This window comes from Diprion similis, chromosome 10, assembly GCF_021155765.1.
Source record: "Diprion similis isolate iyDipSimi1 chromosome 10, iyDipSimi1.1, whole genome shotgun sequence".
Classification (NCBI taxonomy): Eukaryota; Metazoa; Arthropoda; class Insecta; order Hymenoptera; family Diprionidae; genus Diprion; species Diprion similis.
The window spans coordinates 14,402,283-14,421,056 of NC_060114.1; the positions used below are offsets into that span (position 1 = coordinate 14,402,283).

At 35.9% G+C, this 18,774-nt stretch overlaps 1 protein-coding gene across 1 annotated transcript in view; it reads right to left on the reverse strand.

Moving 5' to 3' along the window:
* Nucleotides 1-685: 685 nt before the first annotated feature.
* The window catches only part of LOC124411428, a 28,569-nt gene continuing 10,480 nt past the window's right edge, over nt 686-18,774 (reverse strand). The window contains exons 14-21 of the mRNA XM_046890526.1: nt 17,474-17,593; nt 16,179-16,291; nt 15,854-16,036; nt 15,380-15,590; nt 15,091-15,305; nt 14,605-14,790; nt 14,321-14,456; nt 686-1,170 (exon numbers count right to left, since the gene is read on the reverse strand). Of these exons, the coding sequence (XP_046746482.1) occupies nt 1,013-1,170; nt 14,321-14,456; nt 14,605-14,790; nt 15,091-15,305; nt 15,380-15,590; nt 15,854-16,036; nt 16,179-16,291; nt 17,474-17,593 (1,322 nt within the window). The 3' untranslated portion in view covers nt 686-1,012. The remainder of the gene's footprint in view (nt 1,171-14,320; nt 14,457-14,604; nt 14,791-15,090; nt 15,306-15,379; nt 15,591-15,853; nt 16,037-16,178; nt 16,292-17,473; nt 17,594-18,774) is intronic.

The following is an 18,774-nucleotide window of genomic DNA, read 5'->3' on the forward strand; positions in this document are numbered from 1 at the left end:
TTTGATAATATCGAATTTTTGATTTTTGAAACGATTAGAAAAGATGTGATCAAAAATTACTTCCAACAAAATTTCGATTATGGTCGTGTATGCGCAAGGAACTTTTGGCAGAAAATTTCTAGCGTACCGCTCCGAAAAGTTCATTGCGCATACACTTTCATCACAGGCGATTGAAATTTTTTTCAGGACATATAATACCATAATCTAAATTTTTTATCGCATCTTTTTTTTTTGATCATATCGTCAAAATTTCATCGAAGTCCCCCTTTAATTTCTTTACAAATAACATTTTTCACGATCAACGTTGATGTTTGCGAGTAATGATGATACCGTTAGAGAAATTTGGAGACATTTCTTTCAAAGAACAACTCTCTTCAAGTCCACTTCTTCCTGCTGGCTATCTTCCAGTGAGAAATGTGTAAACTCCTGTTATTCTGTTCCTCGGCGGTTTTATCTCCAAGTTTAAACAAATTGTATTAGTTTATTGATAGTCGAAGAAGGTATTTACAATTTTATCAATTTTTCCAAGACTTACAGTCAAACTGTTTACTTCTTTTCCGTCTCTCGATCACATATGAAAAATTATACATTATCCCAGGGTATAATAATTCGCTAAAATGATATATTTGCATTTTTATTATACATATATTATACTTTTATCAATGACAAATAATTGCATTAAATGTCGATCCACTTACACGTTATATATTTTCCATTTATGGCACGTAGTGTACTTGCAATATTAGCATTAAATTGACACAACTATTCACTGGTACAATTTAGGACTGTTCTTATAAGTATCTCGGGATTACAAATCCCTTTACACTACATAAATTATTACTTTTATTCGCAACTATTAGAGTCGAGACACAATTTGGCATATATTGATTATTATTCTTTAGTTTTATCGTTTGGTACAGTTGAGCTACCGAATCAGTTTTGCTAGATAAAGTTAATGTATTTCTACAACCCTGATTTAGCGTTAATAATCTACGTAAATATTCGGTAAAAATTATCGCACTGGATTTGTCACACGACCGGTGAACAATGGCACAATATTTTCTACCTGGCCTTCGGCAGTTTTGTGCAATGATGTGATCGCATAAAGGAACGGACGGTCAACTGAGAATGTTCGCGGAATTATCATACACCGAGTTTCCACAAACATTGCTGAAACACAAATATCATTATTCGTCTACTTAGTATATCGGTGAATAGTTTTTTTTAGTAGAGAATCATTTTTGCGAGTTTAAGATTTATCCCACTTACGGTTAAAACACATGCTTATGAATAAGAAATTTTATTTTTCTGTACCATAATGGAAACCAGGTATTTATTTTCTTCAATTCATTCGTAATTGACTACCTAATGATTAGTAGTTAAGCCCCAATGGCGTGAATTTTCGTTCGGTCTCGCGATATCTCGATATAAAATTGTCTTATAGCGAATTATGTGTTTGCTGGGAATAGAGGTGATTAAATATACACGATAAGTTAGCCATGCGGTTGAATTTATTCGAATCTTTAATGATACGATTATAATTTTTTACCACAAAACAAAGCACATATCGAGCCGCTGATTAATTGATTTTGTCCAAATCTGTGTACTTAAGAAAGGAACGTAAATATGTTGCATAAAAGTTTCGATTGAACGTGTTTTACGACACTTTCATCACTTTCGTCCAGTAATTAGGGTCTGGCGAGCAGGCCGATGGCAATGTTTACTCCGCTGGAAATATGTCTAATAGCGAAGAGCGCCGAGTGATCAACGTGAAAAACTTTTGTAACTCGTTCCATCTTGAATCTCAGAATGACCGCTGCAAGCATGAGAAACAAAAAAAATAAATAACAAAGAATATTTTCGAGATATTGTTACACCCGGACATGAAATAATTGGCGATACTCTACACCACATTCAGGTTTGTTCTTGGATTGGAAACATTATGACAGATCGTGAGTCACGCTTATTATTATTGCAAGGATTTTATTCTTTGGACAATTACGAGCTTTTGTAAAGATCGTACATAAAATCAATCTATATAAATTTAAAAACAGTAACACGATTATTCATTCATTATTAGTATCAGCCTCGGTGATGTCATAACGTGGGTGTGGTAACGAGAGAAAAGAATATCAGGATCTCTCTCCACGTGACGATCGTTAGAAAAGGATGATCAATGTTCAGGCGTTGAGTATTTTCATCGAATAACAATCTGTAGCGCAATGTTTCACCTAAAACAAATACAGTAGACGGTTATAACAGCATTAGAAGCATATCGATTAACGGTCAATGCTGGCATTAATATAGACTGACGATAAGTTGGGTATAAATTATTTCTTCCAAAAGAGAATAAAAAATGCCGACGTTGTTGAGTAAAACGAAAAATAAGCTGATGGACGTATAAAAATTTGTAAAATAAGACCCATGAGAGTGAAAAAAAATTATTCCCCCTTATGCAAAAATTATATCCAGAGACTGATTGTCTCGGGAATAATTTGAGGCAATGAATTTTAAGTAAGTGATAAATATTAACCGGTCTAATTATCGTATTTTCGTACCTTTTTACAGCCCCTTGTGCACTCCTGTGAAAATTGGTACATTTTGGGTTACAGATCTGATTTCGTAATGGTAGGGACGATCGACCTTGAATACTGGAATGTTGTACGGTTCGAACAAACTGTAGGTCACTATCATGCCAACTGCAAAATAGCAGATGCAAAATTACTGTAATTAATTAATAGGAGAAGAATGCGGGGCAATCAATGAGGAGTTTTGATTCGGTGAATTCTCATTTCCATTCTTCTAAACTCAGCATCTCTGTAAAAACTATGAAACATGGGAGTATAAAATATTCAATTTTACTTCGGTGAAGATTTTTTCCGTTCGTTTTACTAGAAATTTAATTTTTTTTTTTTTTTACAATTGCATTCTGTCATTAAAGATAAAAAAAAAGAACGGAAACCCCCACGAGAAGCGTAGCATTTTTGATAACAATGAAGAATACAAATTCGTACCGAGCGATTTTTATGCAAATAATAATATAATTTAATAAGAGTAATTTACCACATACAGGAATTTTCATGCAAGTTATCTAAAGCGATAGTTTAAAAACAAACAAACCAACAATAATATAATTCATTTATTGAGTCAACATATATTTCATGCTGATATCGTTTATGCATAATGAAACTAAAGGTATAATATACGTACAGATTTATACCTATTACGTAATAATAGAAAATATAATTATTCGAAGTTATGATTGACGTCGACAGACACATCAAACATCATGTTATAATAAAGTTGTCGTGTATAATTATTCTTCGTCTGATGAAGTATGCATATATAATTAGCAATGATGATAAATGAATTTTCGAACTCGTTAATTTCTACAACTTCCGAACTGATGAGAAATGCCGAGAGGTATCCGCGTCGGATTAATTTGGCCGAACGACCGAAGCCTCAAAGAGTACAATTTTCGTTCGCATGTGAGTTACGCATGCTATGAATGCCTTGTCCACTGAGAAGACATGTGAGTCAAGTGGATCCATCGACATGGGTCGGATGAAAGGTGCTGTAAAGGACAAAAGATGACTAGTCTGAACTTGTTTCAATTCACAGAATAATTCTAAACACACGAAAACACAGTCGGATCAAAAAAAAAACCTTCCATCAATTGACTGTGGAAATGATAAGCAAATGTGTGGCATTATAAAAAATACTCAGAGTTGAAAGGAAAATCTCTCCGAAAGTAAGTATGTACTCGAGTTATCGGTTCTTTTGTTTTCTTACTCTGAGATTAGATATCGACTCGTTCCAAAATGGGGGTTGAGTGATAACTGAAAAATTTATGGCACAAACTTACTCAACAGGTCTATCCTTTTATTGATAATATAATTGAAGCGGTAAATAAATTCCGCTACTCGTTGTACGCGTATTATTGTACGATATTTTATACCTAAATGGTGAAAGGGTTTTCCAGTTATAAACATGTGCGTTCTTCAAGTTTGAAAGAAAAGTTATTTATTCGATAATCATAAAAAGATTAATGTACAAAAATTTCAAAGGTCGTACTAAAGTTTATTTCATATCACCGTTTTAATATTAAATCAATTCATGCTTCGTTGTACGATGCACAAAATAGAGGTAATAATAATAGTAATAGTAATAGTGATAGTAATAGTAATAATAATAAAAAACCACTTATATTAAGGTCGGTAGTCGAACCTTGCCATTGAATAAGATGGTTTTGTATGGCCGATGATATATCGCATAATAATAAGATCGGTCGACCGCAAATATTTCCGTCTGGGCAGGATGTCTAACAATTGCGCTTAATGCAAGAACTTTCAAAACTGGAAAAAAATCAAATCATAAAAAATGACCCTGCTACGTTAAAATGAAAACAATTATAGTATAAAAATAATAATAATAATAATAATATCAATGGTAGCGGTAAAAATGTTTACACCTGTAATGAGGAGAGGAATAAAAACACACCATCAATATTCCATGACTTGTATAACAGTATGTGCGGTTTACAGAGTGAATTACTAACGATGCACCTTCCGTCGTCTGCTAAAATTTAATGCGTTAGTGCCACGGTCCAATAGCGACTGCGTCGTAAATTTAGACGACAACTGGCGGCGATATGTATAACCTCAAAATTTTTTACAGATGTAAATTGAGCATAAGTGCCAGCGATAACTGTCAAGAATTTTGAGGTTAGCGACAGTTGGTAGCCCTGGCAAAGAGCCACTACTCGGATTGTAGCGCATGCGCATGAAATTTTAGAAATTCACTCTGAATAACACGAATACTTGTACAACTAGATAAGCTTTATTAGAATGATTAGCAAAATATTTGCGCGAAGCAACGTAAGCATGGAAGCATCGTTAGTGTATTGCGTATTAATATTTCGTAAAAAGACTTGGGTGAAAACTTTTGACCAGACAATTTCAAATGATTGATTCACGATGAAATATCGCGTCCTAAGCAAGGATGGGCCGATGAATGATTCCAGTGAATAACGGTGCGCCAAATTCTCTATGTTGCATTGCATAATAAGCCGGGTGATCAATCACGAATCTCTCTGGTTTCCGGGGCGGGTGTCTAACACGCAGCACTAGAGGTCCGACTACTGAAGTAAAAGAAAGAGAGAAAAAAGCTTAATAATAACGAGAAGAAATGTGTAGATAGAGTAGAACGAATGCACTAGCGTGAATAGAATGGACTTTTTTATTCCCGACTCAACCATAATGTCGAGTTCTTCGATCTGAAAAGCGGGACGAGCGTGGCATATTTTTTCCCTCTCAACTTTTGCGGGAGAAAAGTAGACTTTTGCTCCCGCATTTGCGGGAAAAATTAGTTTTGTGGCAAATATTGATAGGATACGTTACAAATTGATGTCTAATATCTTAGCTCTCGATATGTGACATTCGGTGAGACTAATTCATAGGAATAACATCCCGTGAATGTGACGAAAATTAGGCCGGCGCTTATGCTGCAGCGTGTTAACGCTGTCTGCTTTGAGAAAGTTGAGTTTACAAAATCTCACTGAAATGCGTTTTGCTTAATTATACGATTTATACCGAAGTTCAGACAGTTTAAAAATTGAAAAATAACGATTTTAGCAAGTAAAAAAAAAAAAAATCGTAGCGTTATATAAACTTATGCTCTTTATTCTAGGATCTCTGTTTTGCTTTAAAAGACATATATTTCATCGTAAGAATTGATTATTTGTTATTGTAATAATTTTATTCAAAGCTTAATGAAGTATTACGAGCTGGGAACCGAGTCCGAAAAACCTCGTTAAGTCTCTGAGATGCAAGTATTTTTCAACCGATGTACACTCGATCACAATGATTCTGAGACGACTAATTTTACCGAAGAGTCAGTTACGTTGGTAACGCTAACCACCAAGTGTACACACATCTGAATAGAGAATCTAACAAAGTGCAACAATTGGTGTAAGCGATTGGATATCACGTCTTAAGCAATGGCGGGCTGATGAACAGCGACAGCGAATAAAGGAACGTCCAAGCTACGATGATAAATGGCAACGTGCGCTGGCCGTTCGACGATAAATCTTTGTGGTTCCGGGGGTGGGAAAACAGCACTTGCTGGCATGGCGAAGCCCACTAGAATAAGAAATATATATGTATATATTATTATTCACGAGCGGAGTATAAAAGTCACGATGTACACTTGGTCGCAGTGATTCTGAAGTGGTTAATTTTTTCGATGAGTCGGTTACGTTGGCAACACATATTAAAAAAGCCTACAACGCCACCACCGACCATAAGAGGCTTAATCTTTACAGACATAACTTAAACTGTCACTTGGTTGTATTTTTGTGTTTGATTCAACAGTTATAGGTTATGTTACGTTTTCAAAGATTGAGCCTGTTTCTAGGCCAGTCCACGGTGGCGCTGCGGTCTGATACTGCATTACCGACGCGAGCGACTTACCGACTAACTTAGAAAATTATCGGTCTCAGAATCACTGCCACCAAGTGTACACACAATAGAATGGAGAATCGAACGGAGTGCAACAATTGGCATTAGGGATTGGATATCACGGCTTAAGCAATTGCGGGCTGATGATAGCGACAGCGAATAAGGGAACGTCCAAGCTACGATGATAAATCGCAACGTGCGCAGGCCGATCGAGGATAAATCTTTGTAGTTCCGGGGGTGGGAAAACGGCACCTCCTACCACCTTGAAGGCTAGAATAAGAAATATGTATGCACACATTAATATTGAAGGAACGGTGTGTAAAAAGTTGACTGTTCTGAGTTCTGAAAAGTTTATCCGAAAACCGAGTCTTCATTCTTCAGCAAGCAATGCGGCTGTGTAGAGTCTAACTAAACTTGCATTTTTATTTTGTTTTTTTTCTGTTTCGACGGTTTGGGAAAGGTTTCAAATAATGGATGTCCAATAATTATAAGTGATATGCGATTTATTTGCGACTATGCTGAAGCCACTTAAGCAGAGGTACAATGGGTGATAATTTGGATTAGTGCATGCGTAAAATGCTAATTAAAATGAGTTTCAAGTTTTTACCATTCAGTTCGCAAAAAATTTATGCTATTTTGGAACGATCTGACATTCGGCGAGACGTGATAAGGGGTAACATATCTCACGTTATAAATTTTCAACACCTTCGAATCCATTTAAAGCTATAGATTAGTAATTTTTCTTTAATGTTTCGTTGCGTTAACGTTACTGACTTTAATGTCGTTAGTTAGATGTCTAAGCGAAAGCGTAAATTAACTAAAATATGTGAATAACCGCAGCGTTGATAAGTAATTTAGGAACGGTACAGCTTTCGAGTTGAGCTTTTAGAAATTGCTTGAAATGTCAGGTATTACGAGAAGTTCAAAAGTGTTTGGATTTTTTTTTTTTCCTGTTATCGTTGTCGAAATTTTGTACTGAGAAAATGGAATAGGAGAGTACGTAGAAGTTCTTTGATCGCATATAAATCGTATCACCGTAGAATAAATGCAAAAATTTTAGTTAAACAAATCTGAAACCATGTTTAATTTAATGGGTTAAAATCTCTCCGAGTAAGAATAATTTTATTCGTTATAAAAAATAATTGAGAATCGAATTGTTGTGATCGATATACGATTTGAAGACACTACATTTCATGAAAATTTTCTAACAACGCTGACATATAGTGGGAGGTCCAGATTACGATGATATATGGCACAATACACCGGTCGGTCAACCGCGAATATATTTGGCGGAAGATCAAGTCTTTGCACCGAAGATCCTAAAAATTAAAGAGAAAAATTGAAATTAAGCATAGAATGAATCGCAGTTAATTGCATGATACGAAGGTTACCAGTATAAAAAAAAAAAAACGCGTGCCAATATGGAATAAATTTGGGTAATCAAAAACGCCTTCCACCAATCGTAAGAAAAAGCATATATATTACAAGTGTAATACTTAAATTTGTCAAACACATCTCGACGAATCATGCATCTTATCGTGTGAGAAACAGCGTTTCGATTAAATGCTGGGAAAAAATCATCGCCATACTAAAGACTGGGCGAAGCTTTTGCAGAATAATGTGTATTACACAAGTACAAGAGATTCCTGAAGGATTGAAAAAATAATATTCAAGAAGGAAAACGATAAGGGAAGAATCTGAAAGTGATTCGAAGTATTCGATGTCATGGAAATGGATACAAATAAAATCCGTTGTTGCATGTAAACACGGATAAACACAGTAAATTATACGGATAATTATTAATGTCTAGTTTCTGAAAATTTCACGCTATCTGTAGGGCGGTTTAGTTTTTGAGAGATCGTTGAGAATGAACGTTTTACGCAGAGATTGGAAAGTGAAGAACGCCTGTGAGCAAGGGTAGGTCCAAGTCACGGTGGAGTATCGCATAAAATATTTGTCGATCAACCATAAATCTTTTTGGTGGTGGGGGTTGATAATTGGCGCTGACTGGGATGAGTATGAATCCTAGAAGAAAAATAACATATTACGTGTAAGATAAATATCGCAGTAACGCATTTATTTATCACATGACGCAATGCATGGCTATCAATTTCTACAAATATACATACAAGTGATAGGAAATCTGGACTAATCTTAAAAAGTTTGGTGACAGAATCAAGCTTTCGAACGATTCAATTGACTGATACGTTTCTGGAAATTGGTTGACAGCTAATTTTTTAGATTAAATTTAGACTGAGAACAGCGGGATGATAAAATCTTAAATACTTCTTCGCAATCAGGGATAAAAAGTGGATCCAACGTACCTAGAAATTAGACCGAAAGCACGGAGAAGACGAGACTCTGGACGAGAATAATTAATGCTTGGATTACAGGTGCGTGGAGAAGCGTATATAAGGCATAAAGGAAATGAATAATGAAGTATGTTTATTAGTATAACTATTTGCGAAAAAAAAAAATCTTGCATTACCCCGTACGCTGAGTATTTTATAGAACATAGGTATGTCTAATTTTGGCATAAACTAATCCATGGAAATACTCATGCGGTTTGAGACACAGGTTGATACAGATTTCCGATAAATAAGACTGTGTTAAGATTCCGATGGTATATCATGTAACAAGCTGGCTTGTCGATGGAGAATACTTGCTGAGGCTTAGGCATCGCCATGCCAGGCAGAACGTGGATCACTGGAAAAATCACGCATCATATCATACCGTAGTAGTTTCATCACACGTGACATTGATTTGTTTTGAATACCCCTGTAGCGTGAATCAATCTTGCAATAATTTGCAATGAAAAAAAAAATTTGTCAGAAGTATCGCAAAGCCGAGCCGTGATTTAAATTTCGAAAATTCGTACACTCATGAGTACAAATGTGTGTGTATATATTCGACAATTTTGGAACGGGATATTAAATTGGACCTAAATAGAATTTGGTGGAAAATTTATTCCCTTTTCGAATATATTTTACGACCTTATTTTATTAGCCTATTTTACAAACTATACACATGATGTAGCCGTGCATTTCAGAGACAAATATCCGAAAACCAAAGATTGCTAACGAAAATTTCTTGTCGTATTTCTAATGATTTCTAATGTATGAACAGATCATTCCTCGTGTGTTAAAATTTACGGTAAGAAGCGACGACAAATTCGTGAAACCCCCGAATTAAAAACACGAAACGGTGAGGTTCGTTTTGAGAAAAAAAAAACAATAAAAAAAAAAACAAAAAACAATCTGTTAGAAGAGGTAAAAGGCCAGCAAGTGAAACAAAAATGTCCATCAGATTCATCTCACCGAGGCTTAATTCTTATGCGAATCATTTCCTGGGTCTCGTACTTGCCCTGCGATTATCGGCACGGTCTCTGCCTGAAGAAGGAAAAGTATAAAAGGCCGGTTCACATTCAAGATCGGTATCTTGTTCGAGATATCGAAAGAACGCCGTCCGCTCAATCCTGCATTACATAAACGTGAGAATATATGTACGTGTTTCATTAGACGATAATAATCTCAAGAAATACAAGATTAGAGTGTGGATTCCGTAAGTAAATCCCAGATTACCAAGAAAAACGCTCAATAATATCATAAACAATGGATTACTCATGAAATATTACCAATAAGTTTTGATTTAAAGAAGTTGAAATGTACGTACACGCATTTGCAAACAGAAGTAGTTAAATAGATTGCCTACAAATGTGGACATTAATTCAGAGTCAATTATGTTGGTAACGCTAATTCAGCCTGCGGTGCCACTGCAATACCGACCGACCGCTACGGGCTGAATCTACGTTACCAACGGAATCGACTCTACCGAAAAAGTCAAAGAATTAACGTCCACATGTGTACATATACATCTAATTATTTGAATATAAGAGAAAAATAATAACGGATACTGGAAAATTGTTCAGTGTTAATTATTCCGTGAAATAAAACATAGTAAATTGATGTAAAAATGACTATAAAAATTATACCTAGTAGTCAAAAGATTAGGAAGAAAAAATTGTTAACCTGTATTGACGAAGTAGAAATGTTCCTTGCTAGAGTAGTTTTCTGTACCGAACGCGTTAAACCTTGAAACGAAAAGATGGGTAAGATAATCTGAACATGGCGATACAAAGAATCAGTCACTCAATTTTGAGTACCTAACTAAACGCTGTTTTTACATTACACACATCCTTAGGCAGGAAGTAAGAAAGTCGAAATTCGCTGACAATAATTTAATTTTAAAGAGCTATATTTGTATTTTAACCGAATGCTTCATGGAATTAATTCACAGGCCATAAACGTACATCACGTAAGCACGTCTTATAACTTTGTGAATAATTCACGGTAGTGTTGGGCTTGAAATTTGGCCAGTGAATATCGGAGAATCCAATGTGCGATGGGTAATCAAGTACAGGAACGGTCGATCCACTTTCATTTCTTCTTGGGGCGAAAGAGACTCGAGCGTCAATATCAATCCTGTCACAGAAATATTTATATCTCAGACACGACTGACATCATGGATGTCACGGATGTCATGATGAACAAGATATGAAACCAGCGAGTGTCGTAACGGATTTTTTTCGCGCAAAAAAATTTCCCGGTTTTGCATCTCAGGGAAGCCATTGGAAACGCGGAGAGAAAGTGAAAATCGGTGATAATGAATTGCACTATCGACACTGTGTTAAAAAATTCTTTTTATTCCCTACGAATCACTTTAAACCATGCAAAGAGTATACATTATAATAATATGCTTAAAATTTCATCTTGGACGAAAAGATTGGATACATTATAGCGTCTTTGGACTCGAAAGTTTTCCACGGAATATCGGAGAATCCAATTCACGGTGCAGGATCGAGTAAAGGAATGGTCGATCTACTTTGATCTCTTCTAGCCACGGCGCCATTGGAGGGACGAATTCAATTTCTACCGCAAAAAGAATCAAACGCGAAACTATCAGTAAAACGAGAATAGACGCATGCGCAAATCAACATTGAGGTTTTATAATAATCGGCTGGAAATTCAATTTCCGATGCATTATTGATTAGTGGAATGGACAGTCCATCATGATACTCGAAAACTGCTTGCGTGATCCATGCAAATACCAAACAGTGACTAGAGCAGATTGTCCGCATGTTTTATGGAGTGAAATATGTAGTCGAAAGGGTAAAAATGGAGAAACTTTTTCTACTCGATTGATCGTCATGAAAACGTTGCAAAAGAAATGTATGAAAATTTTTATCAATGCTAGTGAAACTTGATCTGTCATCTTCAAGCAGTCTCTTTATTGCGATAAAATATACAGATTCAAGTAAGAGTCGATACACCATACATAATATTGGGTACGACAAAAGTAGTCTTTTTATATAACTTCAAAGACTACAGGCATATAAAAAAAGATCATTTATACTGTGGTTGGATTCAGAACCTGGCCGGTGAACAATGGAGACTCCAATTCACGATTGAATATCAAATAGAGATACGGTAGATCCACATTGATTTTCTTTCGCTGAGGAAGTGCACTAGTCAGTACAAACTCAAGTTCTGCAAGAACAATAGAAGATCGAAATAAAATGGTTTAAAATTTTACAAGAATAAGGGAGACAGAATTTCTCTATCACAGCTTGCAATGCATCACGAAATCACAGTATGAGAATTAGGGCACCAAACTGAATGGTAAACTACACGTGAATATCGTTTTTGTGCCAAAATCACGGTGCAAATGTTACTCCAAGTTTGATAGTTACGCGAGTCAGTATAGATACAATCTATAAAAATTATTGAAATCGATGAGAAAAGTAGAGAAACCCGTCTCACTGTTGACGTGATAAAATGGTAAAAGGAAAATAGAATAACTATGAGAGTACTGGGCGCAGATCCCTATTACCGACAGTTACCGACGTCACCGAGGCACAACCGTTTTTCTAAGATTTATCTACGTTCCTCTTGAGATCGCTGACATTTTGTATCTTGTATAATATTAAACGAACAGTTTCAATATCGGCGCCTTTTTTCCGGCACAGTCAAATTCATACGTATATATACGTATACGTAATTCATAGACTGGAGAAATGATCTATTCACTCCGATTTAGGTCGATGAGAGAGGTTTAATCGGAATAAAAATTATCCCCATAATTTTGATCGCTGCCACATAAACAATTACTTAATACCGAATGCTTGCAATAAATTTTAAAATGATGAACGTCTCCAATACTGAACACGAAACGAAATATGGACGCTGTAATCTGCATGCGTCTACAGACATGTTATAACAAATTCGCACTACCTTTACACCGTAGAGTTAGTATATTCATATGAAGTAACCGTGTCATTGGATGGTGTCAATAAATATTCTTCCTGTACGAAAATTATACGCATGTGGTATAATGTTGAGAGCACGTCTTGGACGACTAAACAAAATTAGAGATATCTGGAAACTACATGAATAATCAAGTAAAGGAATGGTTGAATCACCTTGATTGCATATATCTGTGGACGTGAACACGGCAGGAATCCGAATTCTATTTCATAAATAGTTATTCAAATAGGCATACAAGTATTTATGTCAACTGCTTATTAAAAATCTCATACAACAAGTAATAAGTCGTCCATTTTGACATGCATGCATATTCAGACGCAGTCTCAAAACCGATGACGAGAATTATCTAGTGCGATTTGAGTAAAAATAAAAAACAGTCGATATCAGATGGTTTTTTGAAACAGATATCGAATCTGTTTTCCGAAGAACTATTCTGCATCAAACGATGTCATTACTCTTCATTCGTAAGAATCGAAGAGTGATTTTATACCGAGAATAAAATGAGTAATAGAAAATTTTGTAACCTTGTCCTGAATCCCTGATGTTTAAGTTGATTAATTAAAAATCGTTTGTTCCGGACAGCAGAGTAGAGATGATTATTTCGCTAATTAATAAGCAATTAATTAAATTGATCAAGCGCTAGAAATTTATATAGTATAAATGTTGGAAAAGTTATAAGCAAGCAATTGTATTGTAACTATGATAAGCAGGTAAAGATCAGAAAATTGTATAACTTACTTTGCAAATTCTTCATTATCTTCTGTCACAATATACGTGATATTGATATTATTCACTCTCATGTATACGAAAGAAAATTATCAAAACGCTGCTCACACGAAGTTGTGTTAAGTAAATTTTAATTCACACTTCCACATCAGTAACTGGCACGTCAAATTTGCAAGTAAAATACCTTCAGAAATTAGCATGAGATACTTGCATTACTTTATCGCATTACAGAGTTTAGTTGAGCAAGCGAATAATAATAGAGATGTTTTAGATGAAATGAATAATGAATAAAAAGATTTTCTATTGCAAATTCTTTCCAGCAATAAATTACTACATACAAAAACATGCCATTTAATCCTGAACACTTGTAAAGGATGTTAGTTATTCAACCCATTCGCACGACGATATTCTTCCGAATAATTTGCCAGCAGTATGCATCATTAGTTAAAATTAGTGCAAACAAGTGTTATCTCAATTTTTTTTTCTTTTTTTTTTTTTCTTTTAGTGACGTATTTACTAAATATGTAAAATTCTGTAAACTTGTTACGAACAGGTTGAACATAGGGATAAAATTTCCACCACAAGACTATTTCTGGTATTTGTAAGAAGACAAAAATAGCTTGAAATAAGTTTAATAGGTATAAAATGTGTAGCCAGAGATGATGGAATTATTGGAAAGAGAATCAAAGCTCCCCATATTGCTGCATGCAATAAAACGAAGGAAGGAAACAACAAGAAAAATAGAAATTGCTGAATGATAATCAGCTCAACCAGGGTTCTCCACACTTTTAAAAGAAGGGTCAATTGACTCACCAGTAACGGCGGCTGCTTCGCTACCTTCCTCGTTAACTTCGATGAAAGCCTTCTGAATAACTTTGCTAATTTTGAGCGGAACGTCAGCCATGCCAGAGAAGTCGGCGTTATTTCCGAACATATCAGACATTCCCATCTGAAACGAAACGCAGTGAATAAAAGCAATCGTGTAACCGTGAATAAAAAATAAAGACAGAAATAACTGAGAAAAGCAAAATAAAATTAAATAAATAACAATCGGCTTTGTTGTACGAAACCAAATTGTTGAAATATTAGAGATATACCTTTGTCAAAGATTCCTTAAGGTCCAGTGTTGATTCGATCTTGAATTTCGGAAGGTACAACTCAACTTCACTTGGATAGGAGCGTTTCAAGCTATCGGTTAGATTCACGTTATGGAGGTTATCCTGTACGCGTTTCAGTCCATCGACTTGATTCGGCAGAATGATGATCATGCTGAGTTCTTTACCCTGAAGATGAGAAAGAAATGCTATAATTCCACGCCTTGAGAGCGTATAAAAATTTTCATCTTCCTTAACTTTTCGTCCCAGCACACAATTCAAAATTGTTCAGATTCAGTTTGGTTACAGAAACAGATTGAAGAAAAGCTGAACGATCCTCTCAACGGTGTTAAAAACACATCATACTTCGATAATATTGTAAAAATTTTTCATCAAAAGTTACGGAAAAAGGAGTCCATTTTTGGTCAGACGAGATAACTGTCTCACAAATATGTTGTCACTATTGTCTTTCCTCTTTGCAGAACATACCTCGTACGGTAGTTCGATGAATCTTGCATCCAATTCCGGAAGAACTCCGTACCGGAAGCTTGCCTTCATGAACATAGTGGGGACATTAATGGTAGTTCTTGTATCAACGTGGAAAGGTCTGTCTTGAGTCTTGGTCGGGTCAAACTTTGTGGCCCAGTTACCCTTGAAGTAAACGGCGTTCACAAGAACCAGGGTGGTGTCAGGAGTGAGGCTATCTGTGTATAAAGAATTGAGAAACAGTAGCACAAAAATCTAACAGGAATTGATTGGATCGCACAATCAAATGTACCTGGTTTAACCACATCCTTGATACGATGGTTAGTCTTCTCTTCACACCAAGCGTTTATGCTAGCAGCGGCAGTGGCTCCACGGGCAAAGTCAAGACTTTCCGTTTCCGCCAAGAACTTTGAAGCAGTTAATGCCTTGTACGAAGCCTTTACGGGGATCAAGTTCGAAGTGTAGATTTTATTGGCGACCTTTAGTTGAACGCCTTTCACAGCCTGAAACGATCAGTGTCCTTCATTAATTGGAAGACTCCAATGCAATGCTTGCAAAACAAAAATTCATTCAAACTGCGGTGAGAAAAGATTGTTTAGAACATATCGAGATGCAAATTCCCGCTTACTAGATACTGGTAAGAATATTCTTTAAGATCAGTGACTGCATCATCATTCTATCACTTTATAATTCCTTCGTCGAATATCATGGAGCAAGTTAGTCCAATAATCATGAAATAGTGAAACGAATCATCAGCTTAACTTACATTCAACGATTCAATCAGCGACCTGTAACCAGATTGACCAAATTCGTTGTCGGCAGGAATTCCGAGAGATGATCGCATCTGCGTGGCAGTTGAACCACCAGCTCCATAAGCAGCCATGGCAAGAACAACCTGAGCACTCAACGGGGAGGTGATCAAGTTGCCTGTTTGCAATTCCGCAACCGTCTGTAATTTGAAAATAAACGTTGCTGAATGTGTGAGTTAAGAAGTTTGATTTCATGCATAGAAAAGAATACATGACGAAACAATGATTCTTACTTTGTGCTACGAAAGCCCCAGACTTGATACTAGAACTTTCTGCACGTACCTTTAAAAATCCGTTAGAAAATCCATCGGTACTCCGAGCAATGGTCCGAAGTGCTTCGTTGCTTTCTACAGCCATGGCGGAAACAGCGAATGCCGCAACGGAAAACAATAATACTGAAACATACGAATATATGTGAAGAAAATGTTACTGCAGTAGTAAAAAAAATTTTTTTCTTCTTTTCTAGACGATATCATCAGGAAATATTCATACGATTTCATCGACGGTATTAAAAGTATTTAAAACTTTCTAAATAACGCAAAGTTAGTTTGTCGCTGATCACGTGTTTCGGGTAATGTAATGCATAACTTAAATATGGCTTATGCAGTGAATCGAGTTTAGCTTGAAAGATGATAAAACTATTGCCGGACCATTTGTACACAAAATATAATAAACTAAGCTGCATCGCTGACTTTACCCTACAAGATAGACCCATTGAGTTAAAGTACTCAACTGTTTCTATATAAACCAGTAAAACTGGCTGTGTTAAAATTGTTGAATCATTGAGTCGCAATATGCACGTAAGAGTTTGATATTAATTTTGGATATAAAATGGATATTAGAAATACACGACAAGCCGTATTAAACAAAAACGAATTGGGTCATTCCATTCCTTTATTCTCTGAAAAATATTCAAAAGTAAAATGTCAATGGATCACCGATCACAGTTACGTTTAAACTTCGTAAACAAACACACGGGAATCGATACCACGATGTAAACAATCCGAAAAAGTTTATTACATCAAAGTTGTTAAAATGGTTTAACATATCTGATGGATGAAAACACGACTGACATTACAAAATATTTGAAAACACCTCAAAAGATTAATGTGAAATAAATTTTCCTCTTTTCAAATTCAATTACATCAGTTGCCGACCGAACGTTTGCTGACGTTACAATAACACAACTGGGTGTAGATCTTAGAAGCATGCCTGGCTATCACCACTATACACCGAATGACATCATCAGACAACTTAGGAACCCTCGGTCTATGTGCTAGTGGTTCTACGTGTCTGCGCATGCCTCGATCAGACCGCACCTAGCGTCATAGAACATCAAAAAATCATCCTTGCATTGCAAATGAAGGAAAATAAACACGGAGGATCTACTTGTTGGGCTTGGAAATCAATAGACAGTGTGCCAATTTCACCGTGATATTGTTGCTTCTTAATGACAAGGAAAAATTATCATTAATAATTCATGATAGAAGTATGGAATATACAAATAGTGTTGATGCCCACGGATTTACTAAGCTGATATGATAATGTCTGAATGAAAATTGGCTCTTTAGTCTCACCTTTGCGAGAATGACGTTTGAACGAGGAAACACAAACAACTTTGACAAACCGGCCGGCGAATAACAACCGCTCTAGCATCTGGAGGTACAAATAAGAGAACTGAACTGACTGACCGAGAACTTACACTTACACTTTCACAATGACGGTACGAGCTGTATAAGCAGTGATTTCAGGGGCGTAAACCTAATGGATGGAAAAAAACTCTCGACTGCATCTGCAGTGGAAAGCTGAAAATTGGTTCTCGTAGATAACGCGAATAGCAATCTGTGACGATAAACCAATGACGATTACTCATAGCTCGTCATCGCTTGGGCATGAAGGTTACACAGCATTATCCGTTCACGTACGATATATGGATGATCGTGTTTCCCAGCTATTCGCCTTTTTTTAGACATCAGAGTTTTGGCATTTTAATTGATGATAATAACAGCGAGCGTTAAAAAGAAGATTCGTTTATCGCAAATGCAGCCAGAATCTGTAGGAGTGTTTGGAAATTGTTTGCTAGAAGTCTTCGTATAGACGATTACACGATAAGTTCTACAAGTACGAAGAACACGCGTTAACCTTGACTATAACCGTCCCGAAATTAAATTGTGTTCCTTAAACATGAATGTATGTACACATACATGGTGAACATGAAACGGGTTTCTTATTATCGAGGTTGTTGCTTTTTATAATTCACTCTTTCTCTTTTTCCTAAGAAGTTACAAACTATTTTTTGCGTGTAGTAAACGTCAATTATAACGTCGGGAATGTACCGCATCGTGCGTTACGTAAATCGATACTGGAAATATCCATTAGAAACTCGCGTATGTAAGACGTCAGCTAATTTGTGAAGTTAATTGATAAACGCTTATAATGGTTGTATCAACTGATAATCGTTATGTTATTACGGGTTAGTCATGAAATTATAATTTTTACATTTCTAGATTTTTTGAGATTGTCTACAACTTTACCACGAAATACAGCCATGTACAGAAATGGTACCGAGAAACACAGTTCATTATTTTTAATTTAATTTATTTTAAATAATGAAAAGTAGTCACGATATTCGACTCCGATTAGAAATGAAGATTGAGGGGAAAAAAATTCCGTTGTTTACAAGACGACGAATTATCGCGCTTTCACACTTGAAATATGCTGATGCACTAACTATCACAGAGAGGATATGTATTAAAGCGTCTTGTGGGTTATACATTGGGTCCGATCTTCGAAACAGGATTTTACTTCATATCCGTTTTTATTACACGTCTCACGGCAATCCAGCGTGATGGGATTCAAAGCGATATATTCTACGAAA